General features: G+C 42.1%; 1 protein-coding gene across 4 annotated transcripts in view; it reads right to left on the bottom strand.

Moving 5' to 3' along the window:
• Positions 1-3,321: 3,321 nt before the first annotated feature.
• The window catches only part of FAM149A (family with sequence similarity 149 member A), a 73,022-nt gene continuing 58,522 nt past the window's right edge, over positions 3,322-17,821 (bottom strand). For 2 of the 4 annotated variants that reach the window (XM_074951291.1, XM_074951292.1), the window contains exons 5-14: positions 15,134-15,259; positions 14,514-14,690; positions 13,073-13,263; positions 11,171-11,325; positions 9,089-9,192; positions 8,662-8,889; positions 8,281-8,401; positions 6,595-6,723; positions 6,043-6,121; positions 3,322-4,248 (exon numbers count right to left, since the gene is read on the bottom strand). In XM_074951291.1, coding sequence (XP_074807392.1) covers positions 4,175-4,248; positions 6,043-6,121; positions 6,595-6,723; positions 8,281-8,401; positions 8,662-8,889; positions 9,089-9,192; positions 11,171-11,325; positions 13,073-13,263; positions 14,514-14,690; positions 15,134-15,259 — 1,384 coding nt within the window. In that variant the 3' untranslated portion in view covers positions 3,322-4,174. The remainder of the gene's footprint in view (positions 4,249-6,042; positions 6,122-6,594; positions 6,724-8,280; positions 8,402-8,661; positions 8,890-9,088; positions 9,193-11,170; positions 11,326-13,072; positions 13,264-14,513; positions 14,691-15,133; positions 15,260-17,821) is intronic. The other 2 variants (XM_074951293.1, XM_074951294.1) reach the window with 2 other exon arrangements.

The raw sequence follows: 17,821 nt of genomic DNA, 5'->3' as shown, positions 1-17,821 counted from the left end.
CCAACGATGGTTTGGTCGGGCCCTGGCCTTTTCCAGAAGGGGGAGGTGGGGTTGGAAGGCTTCCTTCTGCCGTTCTTGCCCCTTCTTCCATAAAATTCCTGCCTCAGTCGAGGAGGGTAGGAGAGCTGCTGCTGCTGTAGTGGCTTAAAATGCTTACATTGGGTTGTCAGGCTGTGCATACCCAAGGATTTCATAGTAACCCTTGAGTCTATGCAACTGAAAGTCAGTCTACTCCGCGAACAGGCCTCCCCCATCAAAAGGCAGGTCTTGCATTGTCTGTTGAACCTCGGGCAATAGGCCCAAGGCTTGCACCCATGAGGTGCACCTCATGGCGATACCGGAGGACAAGATGCGCGCCACCGAGTCCACAACATCCAGTGAGGCCTGTAAAGAGGTCTGTGCCACCACCTTGCCCTCCTCTACTATGGCTCCAAACTCCTCCCTGGACTCAGTTGGCACAAGCTCCTTGAACTTGAGCATTGAGTTCCAGGAGTTGAAGTTATACTGGTTCAGAATTGCCTGCTGGTTGGCAATCCTGAGCTGGAGCCGCACACTGTGGAGTACACTTTACGTCCGAACAAGTCCAGTCATTTGGCTTCTTTGGACTTGGGAGCTGGGACTTGCTGCCCCGCCTCTCTCTCTCATTTATAGCCGCAACCACCAATGAACAGGGCTGCGGGTGCATAAAGAGGTATTCGTACCCCTTTTAAGGCATGAAGTACTTCCTCTCAACGCCCTTGGAGATGGGAGGGATGGAGGCCAGGGTCTGACGATGGTCTTGGCATTGGTCTGTATAGTTTTGATGAGGGGCAGAGCCACCCTCAAAGGACCCTTTGGGGCCAAAATGTCGACCACTGGGTCCTCTGACTCCACTACCTCCTCGGCCTTCAGACTCATGTTGTGTGCCACCCTGCACAAGAGGTCCTGGTGGGTGCGACTATAGGAGGTGGTCCGGAGATGGAAGTGCCTGCAACAGCCTCGTCTGGGGAGGAGGACGAAGAGGCTAATGGGGGAACCAGGTCCTCCTGTCCCTCCTGCTCATCAGGAGCCTGACAACCTGTCTCGCTGGCTGTACGAGGCTCAGGAACCAAAGTTGGAGTTGGTTCGGGGGGGAGAGGGAGGCACGGCGCCTTCTTAGCATCCCTAGGCACAGGGCGACTGGCTGAAGCCTCTGGCACCCTAGGTTAAGAGGTGGCCAATCAGAAGCATTTAGACTAGGCGCCCTGGGCCTAGTGGTACACCCACAGGGTCCAGAATGACCACAGTGCTGGTCCCTGCCACTGTGCAGGCCAAGGCCCTGCCCCCACCACAGAGTATCCACGGCCTGACTGGTGCCTGACTGGTGACCCGCCCTGAGTACCTAGATCCCAGTCCGAGGACTAGGATCAGGACCGCAAGGGCCAGGGTGGTGCTGAGCAAAGCTGATCCGGCAAACAGCGCTGCGCTGGGGAGTGGTGCTGTGACCTGGAGCAATGCCATAATCTGGAGCAGTACTGGGATCTGGAGCTTTGCGGGGTCACTGAGCAGTGTTGGGACTGGTGCCAGGTCCGGGACCTGCTGCGCGATGGGGACCGACATGTGGATCAGCATTGCGATGGTGAGCGCTGGCGCAACCTGGAGCGGTGCTGTGAGTCCGACCGGTTCCGCGATTCTATCAGTGGTACCAAGCGTTGGATCATCGCTGGTTTGCCTCGAGACGGTGCCAAACGATGTGGTACCAGAGGTTTGGCGCAAATCGTAGGTGACCTCGGCGCTGTCATGGCAATGAGGTTACTTGCAGCAGCAAAGGTGTCTGGGGTTGATGGCAGCTCCACTTCCTCAATGATGTAGGCTGGGAAATCCAATGCCACCAGACTCAACGGTCCCCCTTGCGGGGCCGAGGTCAATGGTGCCGTCTCTGCAGGCTTCGGCACTGGGTGCTCCTCACGAGTATGCGCCCCATTGGCCGACTCCAGAGGGGTGAGCCTCTGGGACGAAGAACTGCTCCTCCCTTGCTTCCGGTGCTGCTTCTGCACTGGGGAGTGGGAGCGGTGCCGGGTCGATCCTGCTGTTTGGGCACCGGGGAGCAGCGGTGCTACAGGTCTCCACTAGAGTCCATCCGCGGTACCACTTCCACCACTGTCACCAGGGCGCTACGCACCACAGACCTTGGTACCAGGTCCTGCCGCACCGGCAGAGGCTGAGGTTTAAGTGTCACCTCCATAAGGAGCTGCTTAAGGCAAAAGTCTCACTCCTTTTTGGTTCTGGGGTGAGCCTCCCCCAGACACTTCAGACAAACGTCATAGGGGTCGCCTGTTGGCATCGGCTTGGAGCAGGACTTGCAGGGCTTGAACCCTGGGACTTGCGCATAAAAGCCCTCCCAAGAAAAAGCAGTTGGGATAGAGGGTAAACCCCCCAGCCCAACTGCTAAGAACTAATACTAACTAAAAATTAAACTAACTAAAATGTATAAAGAACAGAGACAAAATAAAGAGGCTGGGGAAACGTGGTAGAACTTGCTGAGCAATACGCCACAGTTCCAACGACTGTCACTGGCAGTAAGAAGGAACTGAGGAGGTGCCGGGTCAGCAGGGTCATATTTTGAACGCCATGAAGGCGCCACTCCAGGGGGCTCCACAGCCGACCCGACGGGTGCTGCTAGGGGAAAAACTTTCCAACAACTGTGCACGTGGCACACGCACACCTAATTGGAATCGATATGAGCAATCATTCGAAGAAGAACCACTGGCATGTGATCAATACTGGGAGCACGATAAGCACCTGAAGACCACTTATTGCCAAACCAGGGGTGATAACCACACCTCAGAGCACTCCCAATCACCATCGACCTGCCTCTTGTACAAGCAATCAGATTGGGTGCTGGGAACTGTGCCAAGCAAAGAACCCACAGTGCTATATGACAATTTCCTGAGCAAGCATGGCTGACAAGAATTATGTTGTCCAATGAACAGGGGACAGGACTGGGACTCAGGAGACCTGGATTCTATTCTCAGCTCTGCTACTCACCTGCTGGGTGATTTGGGAAAGTCACTAAATTTCTCTGTGCTCCTGTTTCCCCTCCAATTTTTAGCCTATCTTGTCTATTTAGACTGTTGGCTCTCTGGGGCAGGGACTGTCACCTATTGTATATATGTACAGGGCTAACACACTTGAGCCCTGATCTTGGCAGTGCCCTCTAGGCACTACTGCACTACACATAATGAACAACAAACATTTTTAAGTTACTTTTTGGTTTTTTGTATGGTCTAAACAGATGCAGGGAGTATGAAATGCTGCCTCTGTTCATTAAGTAAATATTTTAATGTTAAAACAAATCTGCTGCAAGATTAGATACAGGAATTTTTATTAGGTTTCACATTAGTATGTGTCATTAAAAAACTTCAATAATAACTGGTTTGGTAAGTGAGCCCTGTCTTATTCACAGGTCAGCGAGCACGTTCAAATCTTGAGAATGTAATGAATAATTCAGCCTGACAAGACAACTGTTGTTTCCTGAGAACAATTCCATTTGAGCTACAGAACACTTAACATTCTGAACAGCTTAATTACTAATAATGAATGAAATACAGCTCTCTAATCACTGTTCAGATGAAGATAAATTAAACAAGGAAGAAAGGCTAGGGACAGGCAATTTTTACAGAGAGCAACAGGAACAGTCCGAGACTAGAAAAGCGAAAGGGCATAATAAACACGGGGTACTACAAACTCTTATTTAAAAAGACATTAACTTTGTACATAATCAGTGCAAGGACAGTACAAAATGCCTGTAACACTGGAAAGAGGAAGGAGAATATAGCTACAGGGACTTAAGCAGGTTGTTACTTGCTTCTGCCAACAGAGAAGCAGAACTATGAAGTTGCTTCCCAAATGAAGGACTAAGTCAGTGTATGTGTGTGAAAGAGACAGTGGCCTCATCTTTACCCTGGAAAGACACCAAATTCCTACAGTCTAGATTTAATCCATTGGTTTTATTTTCTTTTTCTTTCATTTTGCTCCAATCTCTGCTGATGCTACTTTAGAACAAGGCCATACACATATGCCCAAGACTGGAAGATGAAGCAGCATACAGTATGCTGCAATACTCTTTCCTTATTCCTTGTGACAATAGCTAGTAGGCCAAGCAGCGTAGTCCTCCAATTAGTGCCATGGATTTTCTGTCTCTTTCCAAGTTGTATTAAGAGGCTACTTGAAATCTCTTCCTGGAAGTGGATGGATTTCTTTGAAAGGATTTGGTGTAATGTTGTGAACCTGAAAATAAAAAACATTATTTAGTAAGTGTACTATAACCAAAAGTCACATCAACCCTGTATTTGGGTTGTTTCCGTAGGCCTCCTTTAGAAGAACATTTATTAGCTTGATTGTATTCTCACATGTCACCTTTTTTATCCGAGTAATTCTTTTGGTTTTATTAGTTTCTCTACACAATGCTTTAACTAAAGAATTACACAAAATTCAGGAAAACCTACAATTCTTAGAAATGAGAATGGATACTCAATGTGTGGAATGGCAGACTTTCATTGGCTGAATGGAACCTAACATAAGAAGTACTGCTTTATCCCAGAAGTTAGAGAGCCCCATATGAAGATTCGTTTTAATACTGAATCCAATATCCAGTACCTCCTTGTTTTGCTGGTACAGCAAAGGAAAGACCTTAGCTGAAATCCAACAATGATTTAATTTAATATTTGATTTAAAGAACATTATTAAAAAAAATTTCCATTTTCTTTTTCACATTAAAATTACTTGTTTATGTTCAATACGCTATTAATAAATAAGGGACTTGTACACTTTGTAGCTCATGTAAGCCAATCTTATCGCACACATCAGGGGCTCCTTGCATCCCTCCATTTCCCCCCACCTCCAGCTTCTTATGTGTCACCATACCATCCCCCTCTTTTTCAGGGACTTCCTGCAACTCCCCCCAATCTTCTCGCTGCCAGTTCTTTATGCCCCCAATTTCCCCTTCCTCCCATGTAAAGGCTACCCTTTCTACCCCCCATGCTAGTGGCTCTGTGTCTCCCCATTCCCACGCCATCCCATGCACTCCTCCCCCCATCTCCCTATGCCAAAGGGTCTGTCTCCCTCCTCCCCCCCATGCGAGGGACTCCCAAATATCCCCCCACACCAGGGTCCCCCCATACTCCCCATCCCCCTTGGCAGGGACTCTGCTTGCAAACCTTTCACCTATTCCCCCTATACCACCCCCACCAATTGCCATCCATTCCCTCTCTTGCCCTATACCAGTGTCCCACATTCTCCCCTGACAGGGGCTCTGTGTACACCCACATTTCCCACCTCAGTATTATCTGTCTGGGTGTTGTCATTCACATGTCAATGTGCCCCCACATCCTCCCTTTCAATGTTCTGATTTGCCCCCCCGCCAAAAAAAAACCCAATAGGGTTCTGGCCACTGATGCCTAGAAGGGACCCTGATATTTTGGAATTGATTAGATGCAGTGTTCAAAAGTTTTTGCATTACATAGACAGACAAACAGAGAAATGCTATCAAAAGTTGGGTGTAAAGCTTTTGCAGCCTCAGCCAATGAAAAAGCATAATTATATGGAGTATGTTTAGACATTTTATAATCTAGTGTGGAATGTCATGTGCAATACACATCTATGAGTAAGTGTCTGGAAAAAAACTATAAACAACCACCACCACTGCTGCCATTTATATAGAACCTACAATGAGGGGGTTGCACACTTCAGCTTCTGTAGGCCGAGCTTATTGTACACACCAGGGGCTCCTTGCATACCTCCACCCTGCCGCAAAAGCTCCCTGCATGCTGCCCTCCCCTCTATTTCAGGAACTCCTCCAATCTCCTCCCTGCCAGGGGCTCCGTGTGTCTCCCCATTCCCCTCTCCACCCATACCAGAGTCCCCATTATCCCCACCATTCCCACCTCTTCCATGCCCTCCTTTCTCCTCTTCCCCCCCCATGTCAGAGGCTCTGTGTGCTCCCCCACACAAGGTACCCCCAATTTCCCCCTCATCAGGCGTTCTGTGCGTTCTTTTTTAAATTAACCTTTTGGTTTTGCTTACCTGTTAAAAAGCCTTGACCTGTCCAGGTATGGTTAGCAAAATCCATGGGCGTCAATGACCTTTTATGAGGCGTATCTGACTGTAAAAAGGGGGGAAATATTTTTGTTCATTATGGTCCTCTCACAGATTAAGGATTTGATTGTGACTTTCACACCACAGCCCAGCGCAGAGGGCAGCGGTGGAGCTGCACTGCTCTAGGAGTATAAGAGAAATTGTGCCTCCACAGGCATCTGTCTTGCATATGGAGGTGGTGCAATCTGCTTCACTCATTAGGATGCAGCAGATCTCTCTTCCCAGCACACTAACCCCCCTCTTCAGATCAGTGTAGATGGGGTGCAGGAATGTGGTCCCACCCTCTTTTAGACATCCTGCTCTCTGGAGGGAGTAGGAGTAAGCAGTCCCTTCACTCCTGAGATCACAAGGTCTGGTACTGTGGGAGGCTGTTTTGCAGTCATACAAAGATGGTGGTGGTGTTGGGGAGGCAGGTTTTCTGCATCTCTCTCTGTCCCACCCTTCCATAGATGTCTGGCCCAACATCACACAAAAACCCACCCTGAATGTGTTAGTTGTGTTGGGTCTTGAAAACTGATCAATAATGACAGTTCGTTCTCTAAGTGGTCGTTGCTCTGTACTGTCAGGTACTGCACTTGACACTCTACTATGAGGATATCGCCCTCTATGCTGAAAGAGAAAAACAAATTGAGCATTGAAATAAATGCAAATATTGGCATGGCTAAAATAAGAATCCTTTTGACCTTTGCTTAAATTAAAAGAAAAAAAAAGCAAAGAGCTAATTCTCCATTAAGTGAAAGGCTTGAGTTAAGAGTGTTTAAAATAACTAGGTTGGGCTTTTCAATTGGATTTCAAGTGTCTAAAAATTAAGATAACATGTTTTATAGAGAGGGCAGGAGAGGGGTAAGTGTAATTGCAAGAGGTTCTGTTTAAGACTAAGAATGATAGCTGTGTTAACAACATGTGTCTATCTCATGTTCTACATAATTTGAGAGGGTTATGCTAGACCCTACTGTACCTATTATAAAAGACGGCTAGGAGGGTCTTCCGCATCCCAGGTGAGTCCTCTAACCATTGAGTTTTTAGTAGAAGGAGTGGGGGTGCAGGACCACCACCACTACTGTTTTTCATGAGAAAGGACTGAGTTGGCTAAAATGCTTAATTCTAGGAAAGAGTTTACAGGTAGGAATCCTGAAGCACCTCCCTCCCAGCACAGAGTTAGGCACCTAACATCCTTTGAGGGGCAATGCTTAGACCTCACCCCTCTCCTCAACATCTCTACTGACTAGGTTAGGAAGCTCCTGCTCAGTTTGCTGACTTCTGTAAATCCCTTTTTAGGCATCTAACTCGATCCATGCATTGTATAGGGAGTCTCGGCACCTAATTTAGGGCTGCAATTTCCACTAGGCGAAAGGATGCTTAAGTGCTAGGTGCTGCTTCCTCACAATCTTTAACTTATCTAGCCTCACAACACCCCTGTGAAATAGAGCAGTGCTATTATGTCCATTTTAGAGATGAGGAAGTGAGGCACAGTAAAGCAAGTGACATGCTCACAGTCACACAGGATGTCTTTGCCAGAGTAGGGATTTGAACCAGGGTCTTCTAAGTCCTAGGATAATGCCCCAACCACTACACCATCTCATAAAGGAGCATAAGAACATACAAAACCATCAAGGTTATGGGTTTCTTCATGTATGTCCATATTTATAATTTAAAAAATTTTTGGAAATATATTATTCAAACTGAAATAATTTCAAAATTCTAATTTACTTTTCATCATTTTTCTCTTTTCTTGTACTTCATACTTCTTGGACAATGAAAATGGATCAGTTTCACTTTTATTTATATTCACTTTTAGTCAATTTCAATTTCTACTTCTCATGCACTGGCACAATGCAACAAAACGCTGCAAGGCAATATATAAATCTAAAACACAGATACAAAATTCATTTATATCTGCTCTTTAGAAATTCAAGAAAAAATTATTTAATTTTAGAAAAATATCTTTAAAATAACCTACATTTGGGACCTAAAATATCTCCCAATGTCCCTTCAAAACGTAACTATAAATTCTCACATATGTTAAGGCTTTGTATCACAATAAAATATGATTGAATACAACTCTCCCCAAAGTACTAATTTCAACCAGTGATACCAAGTGGGTTTGGGGAATTTTTTTGTTCAAGTTACTGATGTCCTTTAACAATATTAACAAGCACATCTTACAAAGCCTTGCCGTGATCCGGGTACTGAAAGATACTGTTCAACAGTCTCCGTGTTTATTGGTGGTAACTTGTTCCGGGCTGTATGTACAAGTGGAGAGGACAAGCGATCTAAGCCAGTATACCTGTAGGATTCAGATTAAACAGATTTCATATTCCATCTAATACACCGGGGACAACATTTCTTAATACATTTAAGTTACTGTAAATAGCACAACACTTAATGCAGCGGCAGCTCTCAGAACATGCTTTATGTATGCTTCGTTTTTCTGTATGAAGTGTGGAATCTTTCAGCAATCTTTTACAATACTTCACTAAACCCTGTAACAATGAATGCTCTTGTTCAAGTTCAGCAAGGAAGAAGAAAGTGAAACTAAAAACTCACAGTTTAGTGCCCCTAAGGACTTCATCACTGTACACATTAGGAGTCTTTGAGCATAGTGGGTCTGAAGTGAGAGATGGTAGCCTACGATGGGTTGGCATTTTCCTAGAAGATGCCAGCAGTACCCGAGATGATGAGAGAATACTGTTATCAGTAATTCGCCCCCGCCGAGTCCGCACTGAGTTGAGAACACTGGAGCCTATACTATGTTGTTTGTCTTCTTGTTCATTCCTAGAGAGAAAACAAAATGCACACTTTTTAGAAAAATATAATTGTTACTTTTATAAATTAAAACTCAGTCATATCTATTATTGACAGAAAGATGTCTGCATTTTTAAATTACATTTTTGAAATCCCAAAGCATATTTTATATGGCCAAAATGACAAAGTACAGCATAAAAAAGTGTACTATTTTCATAGCAATATTTACTGTATCTTGTCTGCCAAGCTTGTATGCCTCTGTTGGAGTGGTTTAGCTTGAATTGTCATGACGCCATTCAAATCACTATAGAAATTGCTGGAGAAACGGTGAACCTAAAGAGAGCAAAAAAATAAATGTATTTAACCTTTCAGTCTCATTACCTTCTATGGAAGAAGGCTTCAAAACCCCCAAAACCCACACAGTTAGGTCAAAAAATGCTTAAAAACAGTATGCAAGGGAAATCCCACTTCAGATCATAATGGAAAATGTCTCCCACAAAGAAGATAAAATGCAAACAAATAAGGGTTAATACTCCACAAAACAAAGCTGGAAAACTAAGACTAACAATACATATTACAAGAAAGGACTCTTGAATATTATCACTGCAAACATAAGTAATATGTATCCCATTATTTATTGCTATTATAGGCAGAGATGGCAGCAATGAGTATAATTAGGGTCGCTTTTCCATTCTATTATAAGTAATTGAAAACAGAGCCCTATAACTTTGCCTAAAGCTTTTTCTTCAGGCTAAAATTTTTCTTATTGTGTGTTCACTTCAGGCTTTTATATATAATTTATATATATAATTTATTTACTTACTTTTTGAAAAGTTCCAGCAAAAATGGTTCAGCCATTTCTGAGAATGAGGTTAGTGAAAAATATGTTTTGTTACTATTAAAAAATTCTTACAAACACTTTACAGAGAAGCTCTACCACCACCAAGCTTTGGAGTAGGGACTCAAAAATTTAGCAGAGGAGTCGCTGTAGGGACAGAGAGGTGACTTGAAATGCCCCCATGAAAATCCATCCAAATTTGGCCAAATTATAAACCTCTGACCATTGCTGTCTGCACTTAGTCAGTGAAGGTTTGTTAGAGGATGGTAGCTAAATTCTCAAAATATTCCATTTTCACTGGGCATACCCTAGATCAAGGCTGCAGGGGCTGAATAGGACTTTTTTTTTGGTTGCAATTTACTCCTGGCTGCTGGGCCACTACAGTACCAAGCACTGGAACTAAGGCCTTGTCTACACTACAGGGAAAATTCGATCTAAGCTATGCAATATGAGTTACATGAATAGCATAACTCAAATAGACATAGCTTAGATCCTCTTACCGCGGGGTCGACACTACGCAATGTCGACAGGAGACGCTCTCCGCTCGACTCCCCCTACGCTTCTCAATCCGGTGGAGTACAGGAGCTGACAGGATAGCGATCTGCGGTTGATTTAGTGGGTCTTCACTAGACCCACTAAATCAACCATCGATGCATCAATCGCTGCTCGCTGATCCCCCATAAGTGTAGACAAGCCCTAAGAGCAGAGAAGCTGTCTCTCCTATGTTCTCAAAGTTCCCTCTGTGGACGCCTAGGAAGCATGGAGGAGAAGAAGAAAGCTGCTTGAATGCAGGGGCAGGGACATGCTGGATGTGAACAGGGACAGACTATGGGAAACAGAAGCATAGGGGACAGAGACAGAAAGGGTCAGGCTCAAGAAAAGAAACAGAAGAGTATGTAACTGCTAGAGCATACCCACCTCCAGAAACTCAAATAGAACCCAAGACTCCCAAGTTCCAACACTGAGGCAGACACTGAACAAGTCCCTTTGTCCACCAACCCATAATGCAGTGGGGAGCGGAAGGGGAAGGGAAGAGAGAGAGAGAAGAGGAGCAACTAGGACAATCTGATGTTAGGGGTTTTGAACGAGGGGACTTAAGCTGGAACTTCACATGCACCTTGCAGGGAAGAGTTCTTTCATGGTTCTATTGAAAGGGAAGGGTTGTCTCTCAATATAAAGGGTATGATTTTCTGGGAGGGAATAGGGAGTACTGCTATCTGCTTTTATTGCACCTAACACAATAAGGTCTCAATTCTAATTGGGGTCTTTGGGCTCTAATTGGGGTCCAAATAAAAAGTGGTTATAACAATGATGTAGACTTGTGTTTTTTTAAAAACCAGACTCAAAGATGGAAAGTCAAACTAAATACCTTAGATATGCATAAATCAATAAAATGGAAACTTTTCTGATCTAAGTTAGGAAAGGCCTAGGCCAACTGAAAACAGAATTCTGTTTTGTGGAACAATATTTTACCTGAGATGGAACAAAATGTGAACCAAAAGATGTGCTTCGTGCCTCAGAGCCTCTTGATGGGGGGACACTTGCTGTATCTGCTGTAATACGGGAGACTAATTGATGTGGCAATTTACTTGTAATAGCTTTCAATTTCTCCACCTGCTTATCATTCTCTGCACCAGTGTAGAACATACAAGTAATTAAGAAACAAAATTTTATGCAGTTAAACAAATTGATGATGGTAGGAAAATATCAGTGACTCAGGCTTGACATATTATCTGCTAGAAAAACAGTATTCCACATTTATTATAAATGTTGACATTTTGTCTTAGATTAGTTTTAAGTCTTCATGACATTTAAAAATAAACTAGTTGTGAGATTAAAAGCATTTATTTCTAAAAACATTTTCAAAATGACTGTATTTTCTCTCTCAATGATAAAATCAGTTTGGCCATGTACGTGGCAGAGATGTAATTTGCTTTTTTTAAAAAACACTGGTAAAACAACTGGAACATTATTGAAACACTCTCATGTAAGGTGTGTTAGAAACAGAAAAATGTGTGAACAGAAGCAACCAAATGTCCTTAGTCCATTCCTGCCTGCCAAAAGCTGAATTGCTACTTTTCCAGCGAGTATAAGCCATTATATTATTTCTATCATGCCCTTAAATTTCTCAACAGTCCTAGCCCACATACTTTGCTTAGCAGCCTATTCTCCACAAGTGGATTTCCTTCTTAGAGGACAAGGTAGCAAACCTAAATCTCCTCCTCTTTAATGCATAATACTGAGCTAAACAATTCACTTGTAGCCTGAACAATTCTTGTGCAGTCTGGCAATTACACACGCAACACTCAGTTCTACCAGCATAGACTCCTGCAAATATTTAACAACTTCTACTTAGACCGTGTCTACACTATGGGGGCTATAATGGCATAGTTACAGCCCTGTAGCTATGCCAGCATAACCCCGAAGTGTAGACACAGCTAGAGCAATGGAATGCGTTTCTACATTGCTTAGGGAGGTAATGTTCCCACTGAAATAGTAACTAGGTCACTAGAAGCATTCTTCTGTCAACCTAGCTGTGTCTATGCCAGTGGTTAGGTTGCATAGCTACCCCACTCAGGGCTGTGAATATTTACGTGTAGACCAGCCATAGTTTTAAAATGAATTTGAGGTTTATTATTTTACTAGTTTCCATTGATATGTTTTTCCTTTTTATTTAAGATTGATTTTATGTATGTTTTTGTGGCATTGTTTCTTCTGTTAATCTGCATTGTTTCTTAAAATGTATATCCCATTAGCTTCTAAAGGCAACTCCATGCACGTGCCAGAGGACAACATTTCACCAATAGTTAGTTCTTTACCTTCTGCTTTTCTGTGCAACAGTCTGTTAAAAACACCAGGAAGAGTTAAATTTAATCACAGTGAACTATGTTCTTTCATCCTATGTTCATTTCTGCATACCCACAGTCAGCGTAGCTCTCTATCCTCCTCTAGTGGCTGGACCACACAGAGTTTGATGAGTCTCTACTGTGATTTTGCTAACAAACTTGGGTCTTTTAGCTTAAACATTAGAGGCTAATGCTTTTAGATACCCAGGTCCCAGATTCAATCCCTACTGCTGAAGAGCTTTCAAGAGGCATCATGTTATATATTGCACCAAGGATCTCTTTGTGCCTACAAGCACGTCTTGTGAGAGACCTCTCTTTATGGGGCTGATCCAAAGCCCACTGAAGTCAGTAAGAATCTTTCCATCAGGAGGATGTGCATGAATTTTATAAAGTGCCATGTAAACACACAGTGATATTTAAGAATAATAATAATAAAGATGTTTGCTAAGCCATATTTAATTAATTGGTGAAATTAAATTACTGTTCCAAGTACAAGTCTATAAGTGCCATCTACAAAAACTCTGAGTACCTGTGATAGCAGTTTCCCAGTTTTTTCTAATCAGCTCCTCCAATATTTCAACTATATTGCTCCAGACACCATCAAACACTTCAGCAGCCACTGCGTCTTTGATACAGGCATTGGGAGAAACTGGAGGAATGCCACATTTATTCCTCTTTTGAGCAAGCTGGGCTTTCTTTTGTTCCAAACTCTCATCATCACTAATGATTGAAGCAAATTCAGCTTTATTACCAACTTCTACATGTTTTTGTTAACAAAAACAGTGAAACTAACATATTTTCTTATGGATCCAGAAAAGCATAAAATAGATTTGTATTTAAAAGATCAAGGTTCATATTATACATGACCCAAGTACTGTGGGAAGAAAACAGAACCGCTCTAAACTGAAATTATGAATTGGTTTTACTTTGCTTTGTTGCCTCTTGCTGGTTGAATGGAGGTGGTAGCAGCATGAAAAATTAAACTGGGGCGTTATAGCAAGAAGTTTTTGAGACTCTTGATATACCAGCCATAGACATAGATAGTATAGCAGGAATGAGACAAAACTGATGGACTTGGGCATGTGGGGCTAGAATCCCACACCCCCTTATTTCACCACCACCTAAGGAAAATACCATCCCATCAGCTCTGAAGGGGAGAATATTGTGTAGAGTAGATCCTTAGCTCCACATCCTGCTCATCCCGACACATTTGCCATGACCATGTGGAGTGACTTGGAGGGATTTCTACAGCTTTGCAGGAGCAGGGGACCATGTAACTTCATGTGCCACACCCACCCTTCCATTATTATATGGACATTTTCACCCCTCTTTTTCTCTCTCTCTTCCTGTCTGGACTGGGGAACAGGTGTGTCACAGAACCCTTACTCACTGCCTCATGATACACTTAGTATGAAAAGAGCTTTCTGGAACTAAATTTTATTCTGTGCTTGTTCTAACATTAACTATATCATAGTACAATTTAAGAAAATGAAAAAAAAAATATATTAAAAACAACCTCTATAATCTCAATTCAGAAAGGCCTCATCCTTGGCTGCATTCTAGATGTGCCGATGGAAAGTGACCCTAAAGATGGTGTAGCTGGCCCCAGAAGAATCAAACTAGTTCAGGGACAGGGAGAGGGCACAATGGTTCCTTTACCATAACTTCCCAACCCTACAGCCAGCGCTAGGTATGTGGTTTCCCTGCACTCTCACTCTTCAGGCTCCTTTAACTTATGCCAGGGGACACATCGGTAGCCCAGGGTTGGAAGGGAACGGAAAGGGGGCTTAAAATCACTTTTGCATCCCCCCCTTTTGAGCTACACAGTGTACTTCTGAACCACAGAAGTGAGGACTAAAGAATTTTCTAAATTAATTGGAAGTAGGTTTAGAGAGAAGCAAAGCACCAGGTTTTAAGCAATTTCATGACAGTTTCTCATTATATTCTTCAAAAAAATATAATTTATTTACAGCTCCTTGTTGTCAAAAGCAAGATATTCTTCAATTTTTCCATCCACCTCATAGATTTCTTCTTCCAGGAATGAATACTCAGATGACTCAGAAACAGAAATCCTTGGGGAACCACAGTCTAATGATTTGTGTACTGGGGATGCTATTGGAACTAATTTAGATCCCGAAATGCACAGCCTGAAATAAAAGAATTAGAATTAAATATACATGGAAAGAAGTGTAAATAGGCAGATGCTGCATTATACTGAGGTGTTTTAAGGTTATTAAAATAATATGCCCATAAACTTATGAAAAGATATGATAGATCAAAGTGAAGTGCTTTTGACTAAGTAAATTTTATTTCCACTACATAAAGACAACATACTGAAATGATATCCTAATAAGGTCTTAAAAGCCTACGGTACAATTGCTGCACAATCAAGGGAACTCTTTGATATGTCATACAAACTTTTCACTTATTTGGATCATCTATAAGAGGTAATGTTTATGTATTTGTGACTGAGGGTTTTTTATGTTAATTGTAACTATATTTAGTTGATATAAATATTAGGAATATATGAAAAAAATGTAATGTCAATAGAAATGCTTAAAAAGTAACATATATGAAACTGTTAACATACTCTTTTGTGTTGCTAGTACTTTCACGGAGGCCAAGTAAAGATTTGGTGTACACCGAGCTAGTTGTTCTGCTCTGAAAATGCTGAAAGCCTTCATCCCTAGGAAAAAGAAGCTGTTTTCCTAAAATCCTGCAAAATACAAAATGTGAAGTAGTTACACATAATCAAATCAGAATACCAGGAAGTGCAGCAATGTGAAAAATACAGACACCTGCAATACCAACAAACAGGTAGAAATAATTTAATAAGAGCTTCCATACATTTATTGGAGTAATTAATGGGAATAAGGGGCCAGATCCTCAGATAATGTAAAGTGGCGTAGCTGCACTGAAGCTAGTAGATCTATGCTAATTTAAACCAGTTGAGGATCAGGCCTATAAGCTTTAAAAATAGCCAGACATTTACTGAAAGGACAACAGATAAGACCCTCACAAGCTACATGAACTATGTTATAAAAATTGATTTGCATACAGAACATAAAACTCTCTTTCATATCAACAGTCCATCAGACAACATAGAAAGAGAAAATTTTAAAATACACGGAGAACACGTTCCCAATAGGGTTACTTTAACATCACTCTGCACAACTCTAGTAACACAAAAGTGACCTCCCTGGAGACAAAGGATCTGACCCAAAATGTTTATAAAGGTGGCTGCTAATGTACATGTTATCATGTTATTGAAATTGGGACCAGATAAGGCTTCAATGTATAGGCTGCAATTGGGGGGGGGGTGGGAGTTTATTTTTCTTTTAATGTATACACAATCCCTTTGTGAAATAGAGAATTTTGGATCTTTATCTGATTAGTGCTCATTACTTTACATTGCTTTCCACTAAACATTTTCAAGGGCTCTTGAGGGGAGTCTACAGGTAATAAGTAGGAACTTGTATATTTCAATCTGAGATTCTCAAGTTCATTCAAATACTTGGAAACTTTTCCTTGAGAAACTCCTACTTTTTCACTGAATGGCACTGTAAATAAGAAAGTTCTGAGTCATGTTCAGTAGTCAATAACTCATTAATCATTACAAATTCTCTACTTTATAAACTGACGTAGTAAGTAAAGACCTTTTCTTTTATTAGGTTTGATCCCGTGCCTAATGAAATCAATGGCAATGTTCAGGCCCAGTCTGAGCAACTAAATATGTTTTGCTGTTCAAACTGAGACCATCATGACTTACCTATTATAAAATGGAAGGACTGACTGTAAACCTCGTATTCACACTGGGGAACAATTACTCACAGCAGCAGTCCCACTAGAGTCAATGAAGCAACTCCTGAAATTGCTCAACACTGTGAGTAAAGGCGTTCACAATCTAGCCCTGACTGAGAACTAAGGGTTTTTTTTAAAGCTCAGAGTTAACTATGGCACACTATGCATTTTTCAATATCAGGTGGTAGAAAATTCCCTAAAATAAACTCCCTTAGCACCTGTAATTAAGCACTGTAATGTTCACAGAACTTCTCGTCCCTGTAAATATTTCTTCGAGAGCTGACATTCATGTCAGACAGGCTTTTTCTATATCACTAGAATTTTTCCATACCTTTCCAGTAATTCATAGATTCCAAGATCAGAAGAAACCACTGTGATCATCTAGTCTGACCTCCTGTATAACACAGGGCATAGAACTTCCACAAAATAATTCCTAGAGCAGATATTTTAGAAAAACATACACACTTGATTTAAAAAACAAACAAAACAATCTCTGTCTGTGGAGGAGAGATATAGCTCTGAAAAATCTACATGACAGGATTTGCAAGAATGTTCCACTCACGGGACAGGGACCAGGGGATATGAACTTGAAAGCCCAAAGATCCACAGAGAACTGTGTCCAATGCAATGGACTCTCAAGAATCCATAATGACAGCGTTGTGCGGCTCCCTTGCTAACACCTCACCTAGTAGGATAGCTCCTTCAGAAATCATGTTGCTATCGTGCTAGAGCTGTGCACTGTTCCCCATTTGACAGTGTAGAGGGTTGCAGAGGCAAAGTTTATGTTGGTTCACTCATTAACTTGTACAAATTTCCAAGCAGAAATCTAGAAATCCAAGTTCCCAAGGGAGCCAGTCACTCAGAACAACTGCTTCCAACCTCCACCCCCAGTCCTGACATACACTTGCAATCATTACAAGAGGCTTCGGCAGATTCCCGGAGAAGAAACGGAGCATACAGAAACAATCCAGACTGGAGAAGAGCATGAGGACCACTGTATCAAGCTTTCTTTTCTACTATACTCATCTTTTTTCAAAATAACTTAACAAAATCGTTAATGACACTTATATTCCATAACTAGTCTATCCAGTGTTATTGTAGCTATGTTGGTCCCAGGATATTAGAGAAACAGGGTAGATGAGGCAATATCTTTTATTGAACCAACTTGTCCCTCTCACCAACAGAATTTGGTTCAATAAAAGATATTACCTCGTCCATCTTGTCTCTCTACTATCTAGTCTATAATCTTTAAATTGGCTCAAATTAAGTAAAGATATTTCCCTCCTGAATCATGTACTGGTAGGCAGGTTCAATCTACTTATTTCCAGGAGCTCATTAATAAGTTCCATTTACTTTTTACCATCATTATCAGAGCTAAGCCAGGAAATCATAAGTACCCAACATTCATATGAACTCTAGTCCAGTGAAAATACTGTAAAAATGTAATCAGCTGAGAATGCATATATTGAATTAGCTA

This window comes from Natator depressus, chromosome 4 (assembly GCF_965152275.1).
Source record: "Natator depressus isolate rNatDep1 chromosome 4, rNatDep2.hap1, whole genome shotgun sequence".
Taxonomy (NCBI): domain Eukaryota; kingdom Metazoa; phylum Chordata; order Testudines; family Cheloniidae; genus Natator; species Natator depressus.
The sequence above is the reverse complement of the archived record's forward strand: the minus strand, read 5'-3'. Positions and strand labels throughout refer to the sequence as shown.